This window comes from Rattus norvegicus, chromosome 3 (assembly GCF_021556685.1).
Source record: "Rattus norvegicus strain SHRSP/BbbUtx chromosome 3, alternate assembly SHRSP_T2T, whole genome shotgun sequence".
NCBI lineage: Eukaryota > Metazoa > Chordata > Mammalia > Rodentia > Muridae > Rattus > Rattus norvegicus.
Genome location: NC_141536.1, coordinates 17177245 through 17195440, shown reverse-complemented (window position 1 = coordinate 17195440; position 18196 = coordinate 17177245). Strand labels below are relative to the sequence as shown.

The window sequence follows — 18196 nt, the reverse complement described above, 5'->3', positions numbered from 1 at the left end:
ACAGCGTGCATGGACAACTCATTGTGCTTCTAGTTTGAGTTCCTATGACGACTAGTAATGTGTAACACTTTTCATATGCCTATCTATTATGCCTGGAAATTTTAATTCCAGATGAAAAGAGAAGAGAGAAGGGAGAAAGGAGAAGAAGAGGAAAAAGTGGAATTTATTCAAAGAACTATAGCCAAGAGAATTAGAATGTGAGAGGTATAAGTCTGGAGAGGTAGAACAACTCCACCGGAGGTCTTGTTAGCCTGCCATTGGGTCACCCTGGAAGGCCTATATGGAGCCTCAGAGCAGATGTGGTATTTTTATAGGATCTTGAAGGAGAGGGGAGGGGTTGAATGTGTTGAAGAATCATGAGATGGAGCTGACAGGTGAAGATGGGAGAGTCAGACTAAGGCAGGCATGACAGAACTCCAGGGTTCTTGGGCAACAGTAAGCATCCAGCTACAGTGCATGATGTAGAAACATAGAGACATCACCAAAAGAGTTTTGAACCAGAACATTCACTTCTTTTAAAACACTGTTTGTTCTAGGGTACTTTGCCTGCTGAAGCCCAAGAGAACACTTTATATCTTACAGCCTTTTCTGTGATTGGAATTAGAAAGGCTATTGGCATATGCCCCACGGAGGTAAGAACCAGTTTGCTTTCCCTAGCTTGGCTTAGCCTACCCCAATAGGGCTCACCAGCGTACACCTCACACTGTTTTGCACATTATTGGAAATAATCTTAAGATCAGAATCCAAGGGTTTACTAACTGGGATAGATTCTAGCATGCAGTCTGACCTGCAAACTCATCATGAGTTGACAGAGCTGACACGGTAAGTGTCACCTCCCATGGCTCACGGTTACTGAACACTACATTGTAGAGCTGGGGTAGCTATCTGGGACCGTGATGGGAGAATGATGCAATGTGCCTAGCTCCCCCTCTCTTTTTTAATTTTAAATCATATCTTCGTGCATGTGTGTGTGTGTGTGTGTGTGTGTGTGTGTGTGTGTGTGTGTGTGCCTGCTTGTCCACCTTAGAGGCCAGAAGAGGGCATCAGGTCCCCTGGAACTGGAATTCCAGGTAGCTGCGAGCCACCTCATAAGGACACAGTCTCCTGCAAGAGTGGCCAGTTCTCTTAGCCTGCTGAGCCATCTCTCCAGCCCCCGGGTTCCCACTCTCATCTCTGATCTTGTCTCTGCTAAACTTTGCTGTTGACTTCAGTAGTGCAGAGACTCCCTGCCATCCAATCAGTTTTACTTTTTTTGGAGTTGTAATCTTTCATTTGCTTGGAAGCTGGGGAAGTAAGGAGAAATCTGCCTCCTTACAGTAGCATAGATGCTTCCAGAGGTAGAAGAGGGGAGATCTTTACCAAGTGCTTGCCACTGAGGCATAAAGATCTGAGTATGAAAAGTTAGGTAGACATGATCACCACACAACCACACCTATATTCCAAGCTCTGGGATGGCAGAGGCAGGAGGATTTCTGAGACTTGCTGGGCAGCCAGTATAGCCTATCAGGAAGCTCCAGGTCCAATGTGAGTCCATGTTGTAAAGAACAAGGCTGTAAAAGCTTCTGAAGGTTAACACAGATAACAGCCGTTTGTGGAAAGAGTTAGAGACCTGCACTCAGGTTAAGGATTCCTGCCTGCAAAGTCGAAGTCAAGCAGACTACACAACTGAGCTGAAATCCCAGTGTTCAATGGGAGTTGCTGAATGAAATCCACAGGAACAAAGACATTCTGTTTGGGCAGATCCATAACCAGCCGGGTTCACACTCACGAGAAAATAATCAACAAGAACCAGGTCCCAGCAGGTAGATGCTGGTTGGCAACCATGCCCTCAGGATGCACAGGTTGATCTGGAAGAGGAGCCCGGCAGGATGCTGGCAGGCTTTCCCTGGCCCCTCATCCATAGCAGCTCTCTGGCAACCTCAGGACATGACCAGAACTCTTCCTAGGCATTTGGAAAGCCAGAGAGCTCCAGCAGCTCTGGTTCTCTTCTGTTTTGTCTTGGTATAATCCTTTTGAACACGAGACTGTCTTGGCTCCGCTGACACAGGATGAAAATCCTGTTTGTCCTGGTGCTTCTCCCCAGGGGCTGGGCCAGTGATGTATCAGAAACTCAAGGAACAAACTTCTGGAGGGAAACAGGAACTCGATGGCAAAGCATAAGCCAAACTGGACACCCAAGTGGTTTCTTCTGAGATATCTTTACCCCTTCTCTCTAAAGGATCTGCTTTGTTGATTGTATTCACAGGTCCCCAGGGTCTTCTTCATACCCTCACCTCCCAACCCAGCAACCCTAGAGGTGCTTTCCTCAGTTTACAGGCTGAGGTTGGGAAAGGAAAGTTAATTATCTTCTGCTCTTGCTTCCAGAAAATCTACACAGCGCTGGCTAAAGCTGACTCCTTCCTACTTGAAAGGACCCTGCCTTCCAAGAGCACCTTCACCCTGGCCATTGTGGCCTATGCTCTCTCCCTGGGAGACAGAACCCACCCGAAGTTTCGTTCTATTGTGTCAGCCCTGAAGAGGGAAGCTTTGGTTAAAGGTAGGACCTCGCCCCACACAGTTGCTCAGCAGGACGCTGGCTGAGCACCCAGGGTCTGTGCTCCTGGGAAGTGGGTGCAGTGAAAGCAGACAAAGATGCCATCCTTGCCCATATGGAACTAACCATTCACACTGCACGGTGATGAATCCTGTTTCTCAAATCATTACTCACTCAGGAAATGCATATTTGTTCATTCAACACAGAAGTATGAAGCAGCCTATGGCATCTTCCTGTACCCAGGCACTGTTCTACACCCAAGGGACAAATCAACGAATATAACCAGAGCAGAACAAATCTAAGCTGGCTGGGTATGGTAGTGCATTCCTGTAATCCCAGCACTTGAGAAACTGAGGCAGGGAGATGGAGAGTGCCAGACGAGACAGAAACAAAAAGAAGCAAAACATCCAGGGTTAACAAGATGGCTCAGTAAGTAAAGGAGCTTGCTGCTAAGCCCCAGGACCTGAGTTCAATCACCAACACTGGCGGGACGGGAGAATCGTCTCCTGAAAGTGGTCCCCTGACTTCCACAAGCATACCATGCACACGTGCACCCACTTACCTACACATACAATAAACGAAGTTAAAACACCCAACTGGGTGTCAGCCACAAGAACAAGATAGAGCAGAGTGCCACTCAGTGTATTCAGAGAAATGGTTTCCCACTGCATCACAGAGTATATTGACACGGATCTAAGTCCTATCGCCATGGCAACCCTGGGGTAAATAATGTCACATGTGGTCTGCCATTGGCCAAACTATAACTGTATTTGAATGTAAATGTGAAAGGGGAGGAAGCAAGGCCCAAGGCTATCTAGGAGGCTCCTTCCTGTAGAGAAATAGCAGATGCAAATGCCCTGTGGCCTGAGCAGTCCTGTTGCTTCAGTAGCAGCATGAAGGCCAGTGGTGTGCTGATCAGTGAGAAGAAGAGCAGGAAGTAAGACCAGGGAAGGAGAGGTGAGGGAGGGATGGAAGGCAGAGGAGGTCATTAGGGGTCAGTACCGGATCACCAGGATTATGCAAACAGTTGTGCAATGGTTAAAACACCTGTCTCGGCTCATGCTCTGTTGTTACAACGGAGTATCAGAGACAGGCAATGGAAAGAGATTCCTTTTAACCAATGGCTCTGCGAGTCTGAGTGCACAGCCCAACATCATAATGGCTTCTGGTGAAGCCCTCGTGGTGGGAAAGCAAGTGGACACTGTGAGGAGACAGAAAAGAGGGTTGAACTAGAGTAACTAACCTGTACCCCAGAAGAGCATCCACTTATCTATCCTTATGGCCCAACTGCTTTCTATCCAACACTGGTTCAGCAAGAACAAACCAGCGTAAGTTAAGTCACAGCAGTGTCCATGAAAGCAGATAAGCTGATGTTGAAATTGGCCTGTTCTGCCTCCACTTCCCAAACCATGTCCTCCAGGGCAGGGCTGCCCGACGCAGGCACAGCCGGCTCTCACTTGCACTTTAAGCCACCAGAAGCCACTGGGCCCAGGAGTGTGTGGTCTGACTTACATCTCACTAGGAGGCAGAAGGGGCCATCGGCATGGCTGGCAGTTCTGAGCCCTGTCCCAATCTGAGTTTTCTAAACATTAAACAAGTTTTATGCGAGGCTTATGATTATCTACAAAATGTCGTCTCTGTCATCATTTAAAAATGTCTAAGTTTTAACACCTCGAAACCACTTCTTTGATGCATCAGAAATAGCATAAAAAATGTCTTGGGAATTGTAAGATACATTATGAAATCATACCCTTTAAAAGCAAGGGGAGAACTGAATAATTCAAATAGTATTTAAAACCTAAATAAACCTTTCATTTTAAGCATGGGAAATCTGAGTACGAGCAGGATAAAAACTATTGTCCTCAGAGTCATGTGAATCATGTGATAATTGTATAATGACACCTCAAAATTAGACTAACCTTCTGTCTTAATTAGGGTTTTACTGCTGTGAACAGACACCATGACCAAGTCAAGTCTTATAAACAAAAGCATGGTCAGGCCTATCACAGCAATACCCCATTCCTGGTACCAACTTCTGTCTTAGTTAAGGTTTTATTGCTGTGAACAGACACTATGACCAATGTAAGTTTTATAAGGGACAACATTTAATTGGGGCTGGCTTACAGGTTCAGAGGTTCAGTCCACTGTCATCAAGGCGGGAGCATGGCAGCATCACAGCACCCAGGCAGGCATGGTGCAGGGGCTGCTGAGTTCTACATCTTCACCCAAAGGAAGCCAGGAACAGACTGAGCATCCTCAGATAGCTAGGAGGAGGGTCTCCAGTGACACACTTCCTCCAACAAGGCCACACCTTCTAATAGTGCCACTCCCTGGGCCAAGCATATGCAAACCATCACACACACACACCCCCAAAAAAATCTTACCTTACTATTTAAAAAAACAAATTATTCCAAGAAAGGTCTGCAGTGATCCCTGCATGTTACTGGAGCAGCAGCAGCAAATGTAAGATAGGACCTATGCTATGGGAAATGCTGCACTTAGGAGAATATGGGTGCTTTCTGTCCCAAAGAGAGAAACCCTACCTGCCAATCTTGGTTTCACCTCAGGCATTCCAGGCTATGGTATTTTTCCTCCAAGGAGAAAGATATCATGTCAAGTTTATTCTGCTGATGTGAATAATAACAACCCTTCATCTACGGGTGGTGTTTGCTGGCCTATAAACTCATTCCCCTGTGTATTTCTTGTGACTTTCACCAAATGGGAGCGAATGTTGCCTATGTACAGTATTGGGAGACTAGGTCCCACAGAACTAATGAACTTCCTGGATCGATGAAGTCAGCTAACCAGAGAGGGTAGAGGATAGACCCAGATATCTGGGTCTGCTAAGTCCTAGCTGATCAGGCCTGCTGCCCCACTGTCAGACCGGATGTACTCCCTAGCACGTTGTAGCCATCCTTCTACAATGGGGACAAGGGGCACTGTGATATGGGATCTCAATCTTTCTTGGCCACCTTGATGAAGCTCTTACAGAGAAGAGAGACTTCTAGAAATGAGAGAGCAGTCACCACGTGCTAGGATTGCATCAAATTCTTGTCTTTACCTCTACTGAAGAATGTCCTGTTTTGACCTCAGGAGACCCGCCCATTTACCGTTTCTGGAGAGACACTCTCCAACGTCCAGACAGCTCAGCACCCAACAGCGGCACAGCAGGTATGGTAGAAACCACGGCCTATGCTTTGCTCACCAGCCTGAACCTGAAGGAGACGAGTTATGTCAACCCGATCATCAAGTGGCTATCTGAGGAGCAGAGGTATGGAGGCGGCTTTTATTCCACCCAGGTAACATGTCACTAGTGTGTCCTTAGATGTCCTTGTCATGTTCTTAGCATGTTCTTGGCATGTTCTTATCATGTTCTTAGCATGTTCTTGGCATGTTCTTAGCCTGATCCATGTTCTTGTTTCCCACATACACCTTTTACACTCTTTTTGGCCTCCATGACTCACAAATGAACTGCCGTAGGTACAACTCAAGTCTAGTATCATAGGACCCTGGAGGTTAACTGTATTGGTGACATCACTATTCAGAAGAGGACATGAGCCTAAGGAGGCTTAGTCAAGGATCCACATCAGCACCAATGTTCCCTGAGCCTATGCCCGGTGTGCTGCTTTCACTGTCTTTAAAGACCGTGGAAGGCTCGTAGATTATCAGCAATCACATCACATCCTGTTTAATGAGCAGTGGTTGCCATGGAAGCAAAGGTGCTGGTGAGTCCTCTCCTGCAAGACTGACACTACAGCTATCTACTTATCAAGTACCACTGTTATGCGGTTGGATAATACACAGTCACGTGTTACGTAACAATGTTTTGGTCAGTGGCAGACCACAAATATGATGCCTCACAAAATTATAACAGGGCTAAAACCTTCCTATTGCCTACCACTAGATTTGTGGTCATCTTAATGTTGTATGTAACACATTACATGCTTGTGCTGATGCTGGTGTGAGCAAACTTACCGCGCTACCAATCACATACACATGTGACACCTAAAACTAGTGCAGTGGTGCTTGGAAAGATGACAGACAGCTCCACTACTGGCTCGTGTGCTTATCTGTGGTTTCTATGGATTGAACGCAGGAGCTCTCGGCTACTAAGGACATGGTCTACATCCAAATGCATCCCCAGCCCTGGACACACCTTGTCCTTACTGAGAATGCGTTCATTCTGCTTCTGAAATGGAACCTTACTTATACATGCATGTTTCACAAGCAGCACACTGGGGCGTCGTGTTCACCGTGCCTCTTGTTTGTGATTGACTTGCACTGCCCAGGTTTGTGTGAGCACACTCAGTGATGCTTACACAGTTATGAAATTACCCAGCAATCCATTTTCAGAGCATGCTACTCATGCTCACTACTCATGAAGTGGTTCATGACTATGCGACTGTGCGTCTGTGTTTAAAGTTGAGCTCAGAGGGCATCTTTGCCCTCTGGATGTTTACATAATGGTGGTGCATCTGTACGAAGTACAGGGGTTTCTCTAGATCAATTTAGTGATTGCTTAATGGGTTTTACTGTGGAGAGACAGGCTTAGCAGGAAAATGTGCTCCATTGATTAGCATTACTGCTATAGACACAGGAGTGGCCAGACGTTTAATATCTACTCACAGATACTCACATTATAGAAGAAGACAGGGAAGATCCAGAATGATAGTTTGTTCAAGTATTCCTTCCTCAAATACTGTTTGAAGAGCAACCATGTATCCATACGAGGTGCAACGGACACTGTGTCAGGCATGAGTAATTTATAATTAATAGAAGTGTGCTAGCCCATGTGTCTCAAGGACAGAAAGACAAAGATTGAGGGGCCATAATTGGCAAAACCATCTTTGTTGTGTCATCCCAGGAAGGACAAAGAGAAGGAGAAAGAGGAACAGAGAGAGGAGGAAAGGGAGGAGAGGAGAGGGGAACAGAGAGAGAAGAGACAGATTCATTCTTTTATAAGGACAAGGACATTTACCTATTTGTGAGGGTGGCGCCACCATGATCCACACACCTCCAGTTAAATACTGCCCCCCACTCCCCAACATTGCCACATTGGACATTAAGTTCCCAACATGTGAACTTTGATGGACACAGTCACCTACCACACACACCAAGGAAGATGTGGATACCTGTGTGCTCCATGAATCTTACAGTGCAGAGAGGAAGGGAGCAATCAAATAACATAAGTGATACCATTCTAAATGGAGGGCCAGGAAATGAACGCTATGATGATCAGGAAGAGATAGTTTTTGGCCTCGCTGTGGGGGTGGTTAAGCTGAGACTATAGGGCGCAAAAGAGTCAAAGGCAATTTTCAGAGTGACTTTGCCTGAGGATATGTGTACTGAGGATTTAGTGAACCCAGACCGAGGCCACACTTTCTTCCTCTTCCTGCTAAAAACAGTTCCTCCCTGTGGAGGAGAGTAACCTTCCTTATACCTCCTCAATAGCTCCTCAACCTGCTTCACCCGGTCAGCTGGAGTTTCATCTCCAGACGGTGCTGCCTACCATCTCCCAAGAAGGGAATTACAGAGCTGGGTGCACAGCAGAGCTTGCGAGGCCGAAGTAAAAGCATTTCGAGTTCAAGTCGATGTATCAGAACCCCATTGTCAAAAAGAAGATGGGTCTATTGTAAACTGAACATGAATACATAAACTAACAGTGCCTTCGTGCCTTGTGGATTATCGCTAGGATACCATTAACGCCATCGAGGGCCTGACAGAGTATTCACTCCTGGTTAAACAACTTCATTTGGATATGGATATCAATGTCTCCTACAAACACAAAGGGGATTTCTACCAGTATAAAGTGACAGAGAAGAACTTCCTCGGGAGGCCAGTGGAGGTAATGAAGGCAATTTTTATAATATTTTACAATCAGATGAGACCGTTTAAGTCATCCCTTCTGTCCTTGGTGAATGCGTGTCTTTAGTCACTGCTTAAACAAGCATCAAGTGCCTCCTGACTCCTAATCAGGGATCCTCTTAGATCGTCATCACTGGTGATACAAAGAACTCAAGTCCTGGGGAGGGACAGTCATTTAAATACGCAAGAGTTCTGAAACACCTCTGTGGCAGTGCAGAGGCAGCCTCCTGATCCAGGCTGACACGTTCTACGTAGGGGACAGTTTAGTATGCCTATGTGTATAGGCTCTATCTGGAAGGATCGGAAAGGGGCAGTCGGGTAAAGAACAGACATATGTAGCAGCACACACAAGAGCACGATTGAAGAGACATGAAGCACATGTCAGGCACCTGCTGCTGGTCCCTTTTACCCTTGGTCTGGCACACAGACTGTAGCTAGCTCTGGGTCACTAGACTCCTTGCTCCATGTCTAAAAGCTAGATTATTTTTAAAGGGAAAACTCCAATGGGGTTATGAAAGTTTCCCAAAGAAAAGATACATTAGGCAAAGTATTCTATACTGTTATTGTTGACAGTCCGCAGCCAGCAGTCTAATGCACACTTTTCTAGTTATCTGTGAATTTAGTGCATTTAATATATAAGCCAATGGAAATACTCCTGACTGACACGCCTTACAGATCCATGCTTGTCAAAGTAAATAGATATGAGAAATAAAATTTAGGCAAAAAAATCATAAACCATGGCTCGTAGAGGGATATTAATATAATAATATTATAACAATAGATAAGGTTGATGGCCATAGACAAAAATCTATGCCAATAACTAATGGTCCAAACATTTCAAATACAGATCTGATTTCCAACTTCCTTTGGGAAAAAAAAATCAGTTCTGACAACATTAGGCATGGCCCTTTCTTCTCTTTTAAATAATTTATTTATTTTTATTTCATGTGCATTGGTGTTTTGCCTGCTTGTATAGTTGTGTGAAGGTGTCGGACCCCCTGAAACTGGACTTACAGGCAGTTATGAGGGTGGGTACAGAAATTGAGCCCAGGTCCTCTGGGAGAGCAGTCAGTGATTTTGACCACTGAGCCATCTCTCCAGTTTAGGGCATGGCTTTGTCAATCTGTGCCAGTCATGTGATATCTGCAGATCCATTTGTGTCCATATTTTCTCTACCTCTGGGTGGCATGCTGTGGCCTCTAGGTTGGGATTATATCTCTTGTCCAAGAGAACATTTAGAAGTCACCAGAGTCTAAGCTCTAATGAGGAGCTGTAGGTCAGAACAGCATAGTGGGGCTGTATCCTATTTTCGTGCCCTGTGCTGCGATAAAATACCCGACAAAACAACATGTGGGAGAAAAGGTTTAACTCACAGTTCCAGGATACAGCCCATCACTGCAGGTAAAATCAAAGAGGCTGGAGCTTTAAGCGGCTACCCGTGTCCACAGTCCCGGCAACTGTGGGAATGCTTACGTTCAGCTCCCTTGCTCTGGGTTTTTCAGTCCAGCGTCCAGAGAATGGTGCCGCCCACAGTAGGCGGGTCTTCCTGTATAAATTAGCATAATTAAAGCTCTGCTCTAAAAGACGTGCTCATGGCCAACCCAATAGAGACCAACGTGGTCCCTCATTGAGATGCTCTTTCTGGGTGATACTAATGATGCTTCGCACACCCTGCTTCGAGTAGACAGAATTATTTCTGTCTTTAGGAGGTAATGCTGTGAGGTGCCTTTTGCCGTCTTAAAATAATACCTCAGTCTTGATGCTTTCACACTGTAGTGAAACCTGGGCTGCCGTTATCTAGCTTGAATTCTCTACCGCAGCTTTTCCTAAAATGTGCCACACGAAGCAATTAGTTAGGCAGCTGAATAATAGACATGGTCAAATGTGGTTAAATCTGGTTTCTAATGCTTGTTACTAGGCACGGTGACTCTGAGAGGATCGGGGGCAGAGATGGGGTACAATGCACAACATTTCCTAGACTCATTTAAAGCCTTTCCCATTTAGCATCTGGAAGCACTCATTCCCTGGGTAAACGCTGCTGTATCCTGTCAGGGACAATAGGAAACGTGGTCTATTTCCCTGGGTTTAGTAAAGTTTGAAGGAAAGATTGGCAAACTTAAATGTGTACCAAGCCCCTTGACACCACGGTGCCAGGAAAAGAGAAGTGGAAGAGGCAAGTGGGGAGGGAGTGGGGGCTGAGTCTTCAGCCTTGATCAAAGTCATCTCTTCTGCAATGTCCCTGAACTACTGAACATGTGGGTGGATGATAGAGTGCCTCTCGGGAGGACGGTTGTTTAGCTGTGTCTGTCTTCACTTTTCTCTCGGGGAGTGGAAACAGCAAGCAGATTTTTAGCAGGATTAAGTGGGGTAGCCAGAGGCTTGGGGTAGAGTTCCAGGAGCGTGGCGTGGGGCATCTGGGTGGGGTTTTAATAAGCGCTAGCCAGTCAGAAGCAAGGAAGATGTACCATCAAGAAGTGGAAGAGAGGGGCTGGAGAGATGGCTCAGTGGTTAAGAGCACTGACTGCTCTTCCAGGGGTCCTGAGTTCAATTCCCAGCAACAACATGGTGGCTCACAACCATCTGTAATGGGATCTGATGCCCTCTTCTGGTGTGTCTGAAGACAGCTATGGTGCACTCACATACATAAAGTAAAATATAGAAGAGGGGTGCAAACAGGAGGTAGTAGAGGCACATATTATGGCCACTTCAGAGCCTTGCATCTTGCATCCTGATCCCTATGAAAACAATCCCCACTGGCACATGAGATGTGAGTCTTGAACTAGACTGCAAATGGACTTTGTTCCCTTAGGGTTGGGGATTTAGCTCAGTGGTAGAGCGCTTGCCTAGGAAGCGCAAGGCCCTGGATTCGGTCCCCAGCTCTGAAAAAAAAAAGAACCAAAAAAAAAAAGGGAATAACTAACTAGTTTCACAATAAATATATGTGTGTGTATACATCTATAATTAATGAATAGAATGCATATATCATATATTTTTATAAATATATATTTATATGTGTTTACATAAAAATATATATCCCTCTGATTTGATGCTTTAGTTGGCTTGCTCAGGAGAGGAGCATCCTGTTATGGTGGAAGGCAGGGGCGGGAGGTCATAGCATCTTTTAGAGCCTGCTCTATGGAGATCTTCAATGTCATCTACTTAATTTCACGAGAAATGAGAGAAGAGCTGACTCCTTTCTTCGCTTTGTTAAATGAAGAACAAAAGCATGGTTTCTCTATCCATCCCTTCAGGTACCCCTCAATGATGACCTCATCGTCACCACAGGCTATAGCAGTGGCTTGGCTACAGTATATGTGAGTATTTGACTGGTGCTGTGGAGAGCTGTGTGTCTAGATAACATGAGAAAAAATACGTTGCTTTATTCAAAGTCACAGAAATGTCTTGGGATTACCATGGCTGAAGTAGGATTCATTTATCTAATTCTCCCATTTATGATGTCTTGACAATTCTCATGGTTTATTTTAGACAATAACTGGTGGTCCTTTTATGCACACCCTCCATGCATTGGTGGGAACATTTGTATTTTGCATATATCATGCACCGCATCATGGTATTTCTGCCAACAAATGGCTACATATATTATGGTCACATAAGACAACAGCTAGTGATGCCATACTACCCTACTTTATATAAATATATTCTATGATGTTTGCAGGATGAAAAGGTTTGCCTAACAAAGATGTGTGTATACATACGGCAACTTAGAAAGCATCCACATTGTTACATAGTGTGCAATCTGTAAATTCTGTGTGTGTGTGTGTGTGTGTGTGTGTGTGTGTGTGTGTGCTGTGAGGTGCATGGCGTGTGTATTTTATGGTTTGTAACATAGTCCTCTCTCTCACTTACTCAGTGTCCTTGGGGTCGGTGTTCTTTGTTTTTTGTGTGTATCCACACAGCTTAGAGTTGCACTCTGAGCAGAAATCACACCGATGCTTCTGATAACGCTCCCGCCTTCCTCATGTTTGCTGCTTAAAGGACTGTTTATTAGATGACTCGGAGGAAAGTGGGTTGTCTGGTTTTTCTCTCAATTCTGGTCGCTGTCGGTGTATCTATTTGTGACCGTACCCTGCTCATCCAAATGTTTACAGGGACTCGTTTGCCTTGAAAGTGTGTAGAGGAGTCAGCTCTTCTTAGGCTGGCTGAGACTAGAGTAAGAAGTGAATCTGCAGGCCCGGGGAGCCTACAGAGGAGAGCATTAGCCTGGGTACTGGCCTGCAGAGTAGGAAGTTAGCCCAGGAAGCTAGCCTGTGGAGTAGGGTGTTAGCTCAGGGAGCTAGCCTGTGGAGTAGGGTGTTAGCCCAGGAGCTAGCCTGCAGAATAGGGTGTTAGCTCAGGGAGCTAGCCTGCAGAATAGGGTGTTAGCCCAGGAGCAAGCCTGTGAAGTAGGGTATTAACCTGGGGAGCTACCTGCAGAGTAGGGTGTTAGCCCAGGAGCTGTGGAGTAGGGTGTTAGCCCAGGAGCTAGCCTGCAGAATAGGGTGTTAGCCCAGAAGCAAGCCTGTGAAGTAGGGTATTAACCTGGGGAGCTACCTGCAGAGTAGGGTGTTAGCCCAGGAGCTAGCCTGTGGGAGTAGGGTGTTAGTATTATAGACTGTGCTTGGACAAACATCATCATTTGGGTTTTTCTGGTTCTTCACGTTTGTTTGAGCAGTGGAGTCACAGACTCACACACATGTGCAAGGCACCAAAGCTGCCGGCCTTCCCATCTCTGCCACAGTCCTGTCAACGGTCTTTCCATTTTCCCATTTCACATGGAATCTTCTTGTTTCCATTCCCCAACACAGGTAAAAACTGTGGTTCACAAAACTAGTGTCGCTGAGGAATTTTGCAGCTTTTACTTGAAAATTGATACCCAAGAAGTTGAAGGTAAGCAACCTGCTGTGTGCAGTGTTTTAGCTACACACTAAAAATGTTGAGTAGATCGTGTCCCTAACTAGGAAACGTGTGCCTGTGCAAAAAAAAAAATTGTTTTTCTTCATCTAGTTATTAAGTAGGCGGGCGTCCAAGTGAACTTACCGCCATTGATTACAACAGATGGAATAACTTTACATACCATTTTAATTACCATTACAAATGAATATCAAATGACAGAGCAGATAACTGAATGCACTTGCTGCTGCTGTTTTGAAATTGGTGTTTTTAAAGAATGTAGCCTGGTTGTACAGAGTGTAGCAGGTTGTACAGAGTGTAGCAGGTTGTACACAGTGTAGCAGGTTGTACAGAGTGTAACCAGTTGTACAGAGTGTAGCAGGTTGTACAGAGTGTAACCAGTTGTACACAGTGTAGCAGGTTGTACAGAGTGTAACAGGTTGTACAGAGTGTAGCAGGTTGTACAGAGTGTAGCAGGTTGTACAGAGTGTAACAGGTTGTACAGAGTGTAGCAGGTTGTACAGAGTATAGCAGGTTGTACAGAGTGTAGCAGGTTGTACAGAGTGTAACCAGTTGTACACAGTGTAACAGGTTGTACAGAGTGTAGCAGGTTGTACACAGTGTAGCAGGTTGTACAGAGTGTAACCAGTTGTACACAGTGTAGCAGGTTGTACAGAGTGTAGCAGGTTGTACACAGTGTAGCAGGTTGTACAGAGTGTCGCAGGTTGTACACAGTGTAGCAGGTTGTAGAGAGTGTAGCCCAGTTGTACAGAGTGTAGCAGGTTGTACAGAGTGTCGCAGGTTGTAGAGAGTGTAGCCCAGTTGTACAGAGTGTAGCAGGTTGTACAGAGTGTAGCAGGTTGTACACAGTGTAGCAGGTTGTACACAGTGTAACAGGTTGTACAGAGTGTAGCAGGTTGTACAGAGTGTAGCAGGTTGTACACAGTGTAGCAGGTTGTACAGAGTGTAACCCGTTGTACACAGTGTAGCAGGTTGTACACAGTGTAGCAGGTTGTACAGAGTGTAGCAGGTTGTACACAGTGTAGCAGGTTGTACACAATGTAGCAGGTTGTACACAGTTTAGCAGGTTGTACACAGTGCAGCAGGTTGTACACAGTATAGCAGGTTGTACAGAGTGTAGCAGGTTGTACACAGTGTAGCAGATTGTAAGGCTCTGGGTTGCTTTTACTTTCCATTGCGTTGGATTACGTTGTGTAAGGATTCTATTTCAAGAAACCTCCTTCTCCCCCGGGTTTCTTTATAACCTCATTCAGTTTCTCTAGTACTTATGGTCTTTTTTTAAAAAGTGTGCTTCCCCCACCTTTCGTCAAATATACAACCTTCTTGTGCCTGTTAAGCCATCCACACTTCCAAAGCCAAGTTCACTTGCATGCTCCTGCCTTCCTCCTCTGACCTTTGCTCCAGGGTCACAATGCCAGAGGATACCTTCCTTATCAGGAACTCGGGGTCAGGAACTCTGGCCTGTTCCTTCAAGAAACTTCTACACCAGCAGATACAGCTCTCTACTCCCTCCTCTTTCTAGATTCCTCAAAGGCATTGCCCACACATACTTGCTTCCTCAGGGGGTGAGATGTTCGAGAGGAGAGCACTTCTCCAGCAATGGACAGATCCTGTCTTGTCAGTAGCATTAAAATCTCCACAAATGCCAACTTCCAGATCACAAATCGTGCTTAAGTGTGTTTAGAGACTTTCTCATTAACAATTCTGTCAGAGCATGCTCCAAAACAACTTTAAAAACCAGTTACTTCCTAGCTTGTAATCTGTGTGTTTCTCTGTGCCAGCCTCCAGCTACCTCAGCTACAGTGACTCGGGACACAAGCGCATAATAGCCTGTGCCAGGTGAGCCCAGTTCCAGGCACGGAGTGGAGGTTCTGAGGTCTCGAGTTTGCAGCAGCACCCTCAGTGCCCTTTAACACAGCCAAGGGTACCCCATTGTTCATTTCTGTTGGTTGTGGCAGCGGTGGATGCTTGGTTGGCTTCGGGGGGTTGTTTTGTTTTGTTGGTTTTTCAAGACAAGGTTCCTCTGGGTAGCTCTGGCTGGCCTGGAACTCACTCTAGACCAGGCTGGCCTCGAACTCAGAGATCCAACTGCCTCCTCCTTCTCGAGTGCTGGAATTAAAGTTGTTTGTTTTGAAGTGTAGAATGCAGCAGGAATCCTTGGCTGCTTTTTCTAGAAGGCAGCTCCGGGTCTGCTGATATGCCATCTCTCCCGAGTTTTCATCTGTCTGTTTGTTTTTTGTTTTTGTCTTCTTCTGATTCAAAGAATATAATAGCTTCTGCTGGTTTTTCAGAATGGTAGAGATCTGATATAATTATTAGAGAAAGAAAATATGAAAGGTTTCTCACATGTGGGTCATATCCTCAGGGGGAAAATATCTCATTCCCCACCAACAACTCGGGCCTTTCAGCTGCTGCTCTCGACTCAGGCTGCACACTCAGGTCATAAGCTTCAGAAGCACCCAAAGCTCACCCCCGACTGACGCTGCCAGCATTGAGAACTGAATGGTCTTCATGTCAAACCATCTGCTGGCGAGTGCAAAACCCTAAACTGGTTACTCCATTAGTTTCCTATTGCTGCTAGGCAATCCTGGCTCACTGTGAATTAGATCCTTGTCATGGTTAGGACTTCTCTGCTCTCCTTCATCTTACCTTTATAAAGTATCTTGTGAGTCCAGTGAATGCCTCCAAATAACACACACGCGCGCATACGTGCACACACACACACACAAGCACATACATGCACACACACACACAGACCACACACCACAGACAGAATGTTCCACATAGCACACACACACACACACATACACACACACAGCACACAGCACACACACAACCCAACACACAACACACAGACACACATGCACACACACATGCATACTGCATACACACACCACAGACACACATACACACCACACATCATACACCCACAAAGCACACACACACTTGCATACCACACATCACACATCATACATACACACTACATATACAACACAACACACAGACACACATGCACACACACACCAATCCTGACTCAAGTCCCATGTCTAAAGCCCTGTTGCTATACAACATCATCACAGGTCAGAGATTAGGATGTGAGCATCTTTGGAGTCAATAAGTCTGCATGCCATGGCCTCCTTCCTAGTGTGTCTGTAAAATGTGCCCTGGTTTTGAAACGCACGCACTTCTTTCCATCCCCTCACAGAGCCACCTGCCCTGAGTCTTATATTATCAATAACAGGAAAACCCCAAATCGTATTTTGCTGGCTATACATGCCTATAATCATATATGATACCAAAATGCCCATTGGGGACCTTGAAATTGGTGCAAAACGTCTACTAGATTCTAAGTGGAGAGACTTTGATGCGACTGTAGGAAGCCCTGTTTTAGAAACAAAAGAGCCGACACCCAAGGAAGAGAAGTGACCTGCTACAGTGTCCATTAGAGGCAGAGGCAAGGCCTCTGGTGCCACTCAATTCAGTATCTAATCCACCTCTCTCAGTCTATGATTAGTCCCAAGAAATACCCGCTTCTCCTCACCCCAGCCTCTCTCACTTGTCTGCATTTTGTTACTGCCTAGGCTTCACTCCCTGACAGGAAGCCCTCCTTAATGCCTTCCTCCCTTCCTTCCTCCCTCCCTCCTTCCTTCTTAACTTCTTTCCTTCCTCTCCCACTCTCCCTTCCTTCCTCCCTTTCTTCCTCCCTCCCTCCTTCCTTCTTAACTTCTTTCCTTCCTCTCCCACTCTCCCTTCCTGTCTATCTAACTTCCTCCCTTCCTCCTTCCTTCTTTCCTAACTTCCCTCCTCCTCCTTCCCTTTCTTCCTCCCTCCCTCCTTCCTGCTTCCTAACTTCCTCCTTCCCTTTCTTCCTTCCGGCTTCATTACTTCTGCCCTTGGCGGTCTCGCCCTTTGTTTCTTCTCACCCCAATGTCTCTCCTCCAAGGTCACCTCCCAGCACCTTTCTTCCAGCTCACTGCCATCCCTCCTCTTGGGTGCCAGAGATGCCACAGCTCTTTGAAGCCTATAACACAAGTCACAATGCGGTCTGAGCAAACATCTGGGGAGAGCTAGAATCAGGACACAGGATCTGACGAGGAGGTATCTGGGGCTGACTGGAGAAGCACTCTGGGGTAATGGGTGGTGCACTTGAGGAGCCCCCAGGAGGAAAAGAAACGCTGAAATAATCCTCAGCAGAGCAGGGCAGTGCAGAGCAGAGCAGGGCAGAGCAGAGCAGGGCAGGGCAGGGCAGAGCAGGGCAGTTCATTCTCTGGACATTTCCTGTAGAGCACATTGGACTGTCTTACCTCCGAGTTTCTGACACTTTTGATTGTCCCCAACCCTGCTGTACACAAAAAGGCACTTTCAAAAGTCATCCCTACCAACATTCGTGACAAGATGCCTAATGGTCAACATACACAGGGAGGCTACACAGCATATCTTTCGTGAGTTGCCTTGGTTTGTTTTGGGGGTTCGTTTTATTATTTGTTTGTTTTACAGATTAGGGACAGAGGGTTCTTTAAAACCCAGGTAGAAGTTGCTTTTGGCTCTGTGACACTGAAGAAGTTATATTGGCTAGATTCCAAAGTCCTTCTTCATTAAAAACATTCTCTGTTGGGTTGGGGATTTAGCTCAGTGGTAGAGCACTTGCCTAGCAAGCGCAAGGCCCTGGTTCGGTCCCCAGCTCCAGGGGGAAAAAAAAAAAAGAACTATTTAAAAAAACATGCTCTGCTTTCAAATACTCTCTCCTGGTTAAAATCATGCCAGCACAGCCTCACATTCAGAGGCCTCTTTCGTGTAGCTTTCTTTCTTCCTCTCTCTCTCTCTCTCTCTCTCTCTCTCTCTCTCTCTGTTTCTCTCTCTCTCTCTCTCTCCAACCTCTTGTTACAC

General features: G+C 45.9%; 1 protein-coding gene across 1 annotated transcript in view; it reads left to right on the top strand.

Annotated features, from left to right (window-relative positions):
* C5 (complement C5) overlaps positions 1-18196 on the top strand; it is a 98449-nt gene that overhangs the window by 69445 nt on the left and 10808 nt on the right. Inside the window, 7 exon segments of the mRNA NM_053020.1 lie at positions 537-632; positions 2365-2536; positions 5627-5832; positions 8226-8378; positions 11650-11712; positions 13204-13285; positions 15091-15148. Coding sequence (NP_444179.1) covers positions 537-632; positions 2365-2536; positions 5627-5832; positions 8226-8378; positions 11650-11712; positions 13204-13285; positions 15091-15148 — 830 coding nt within the window.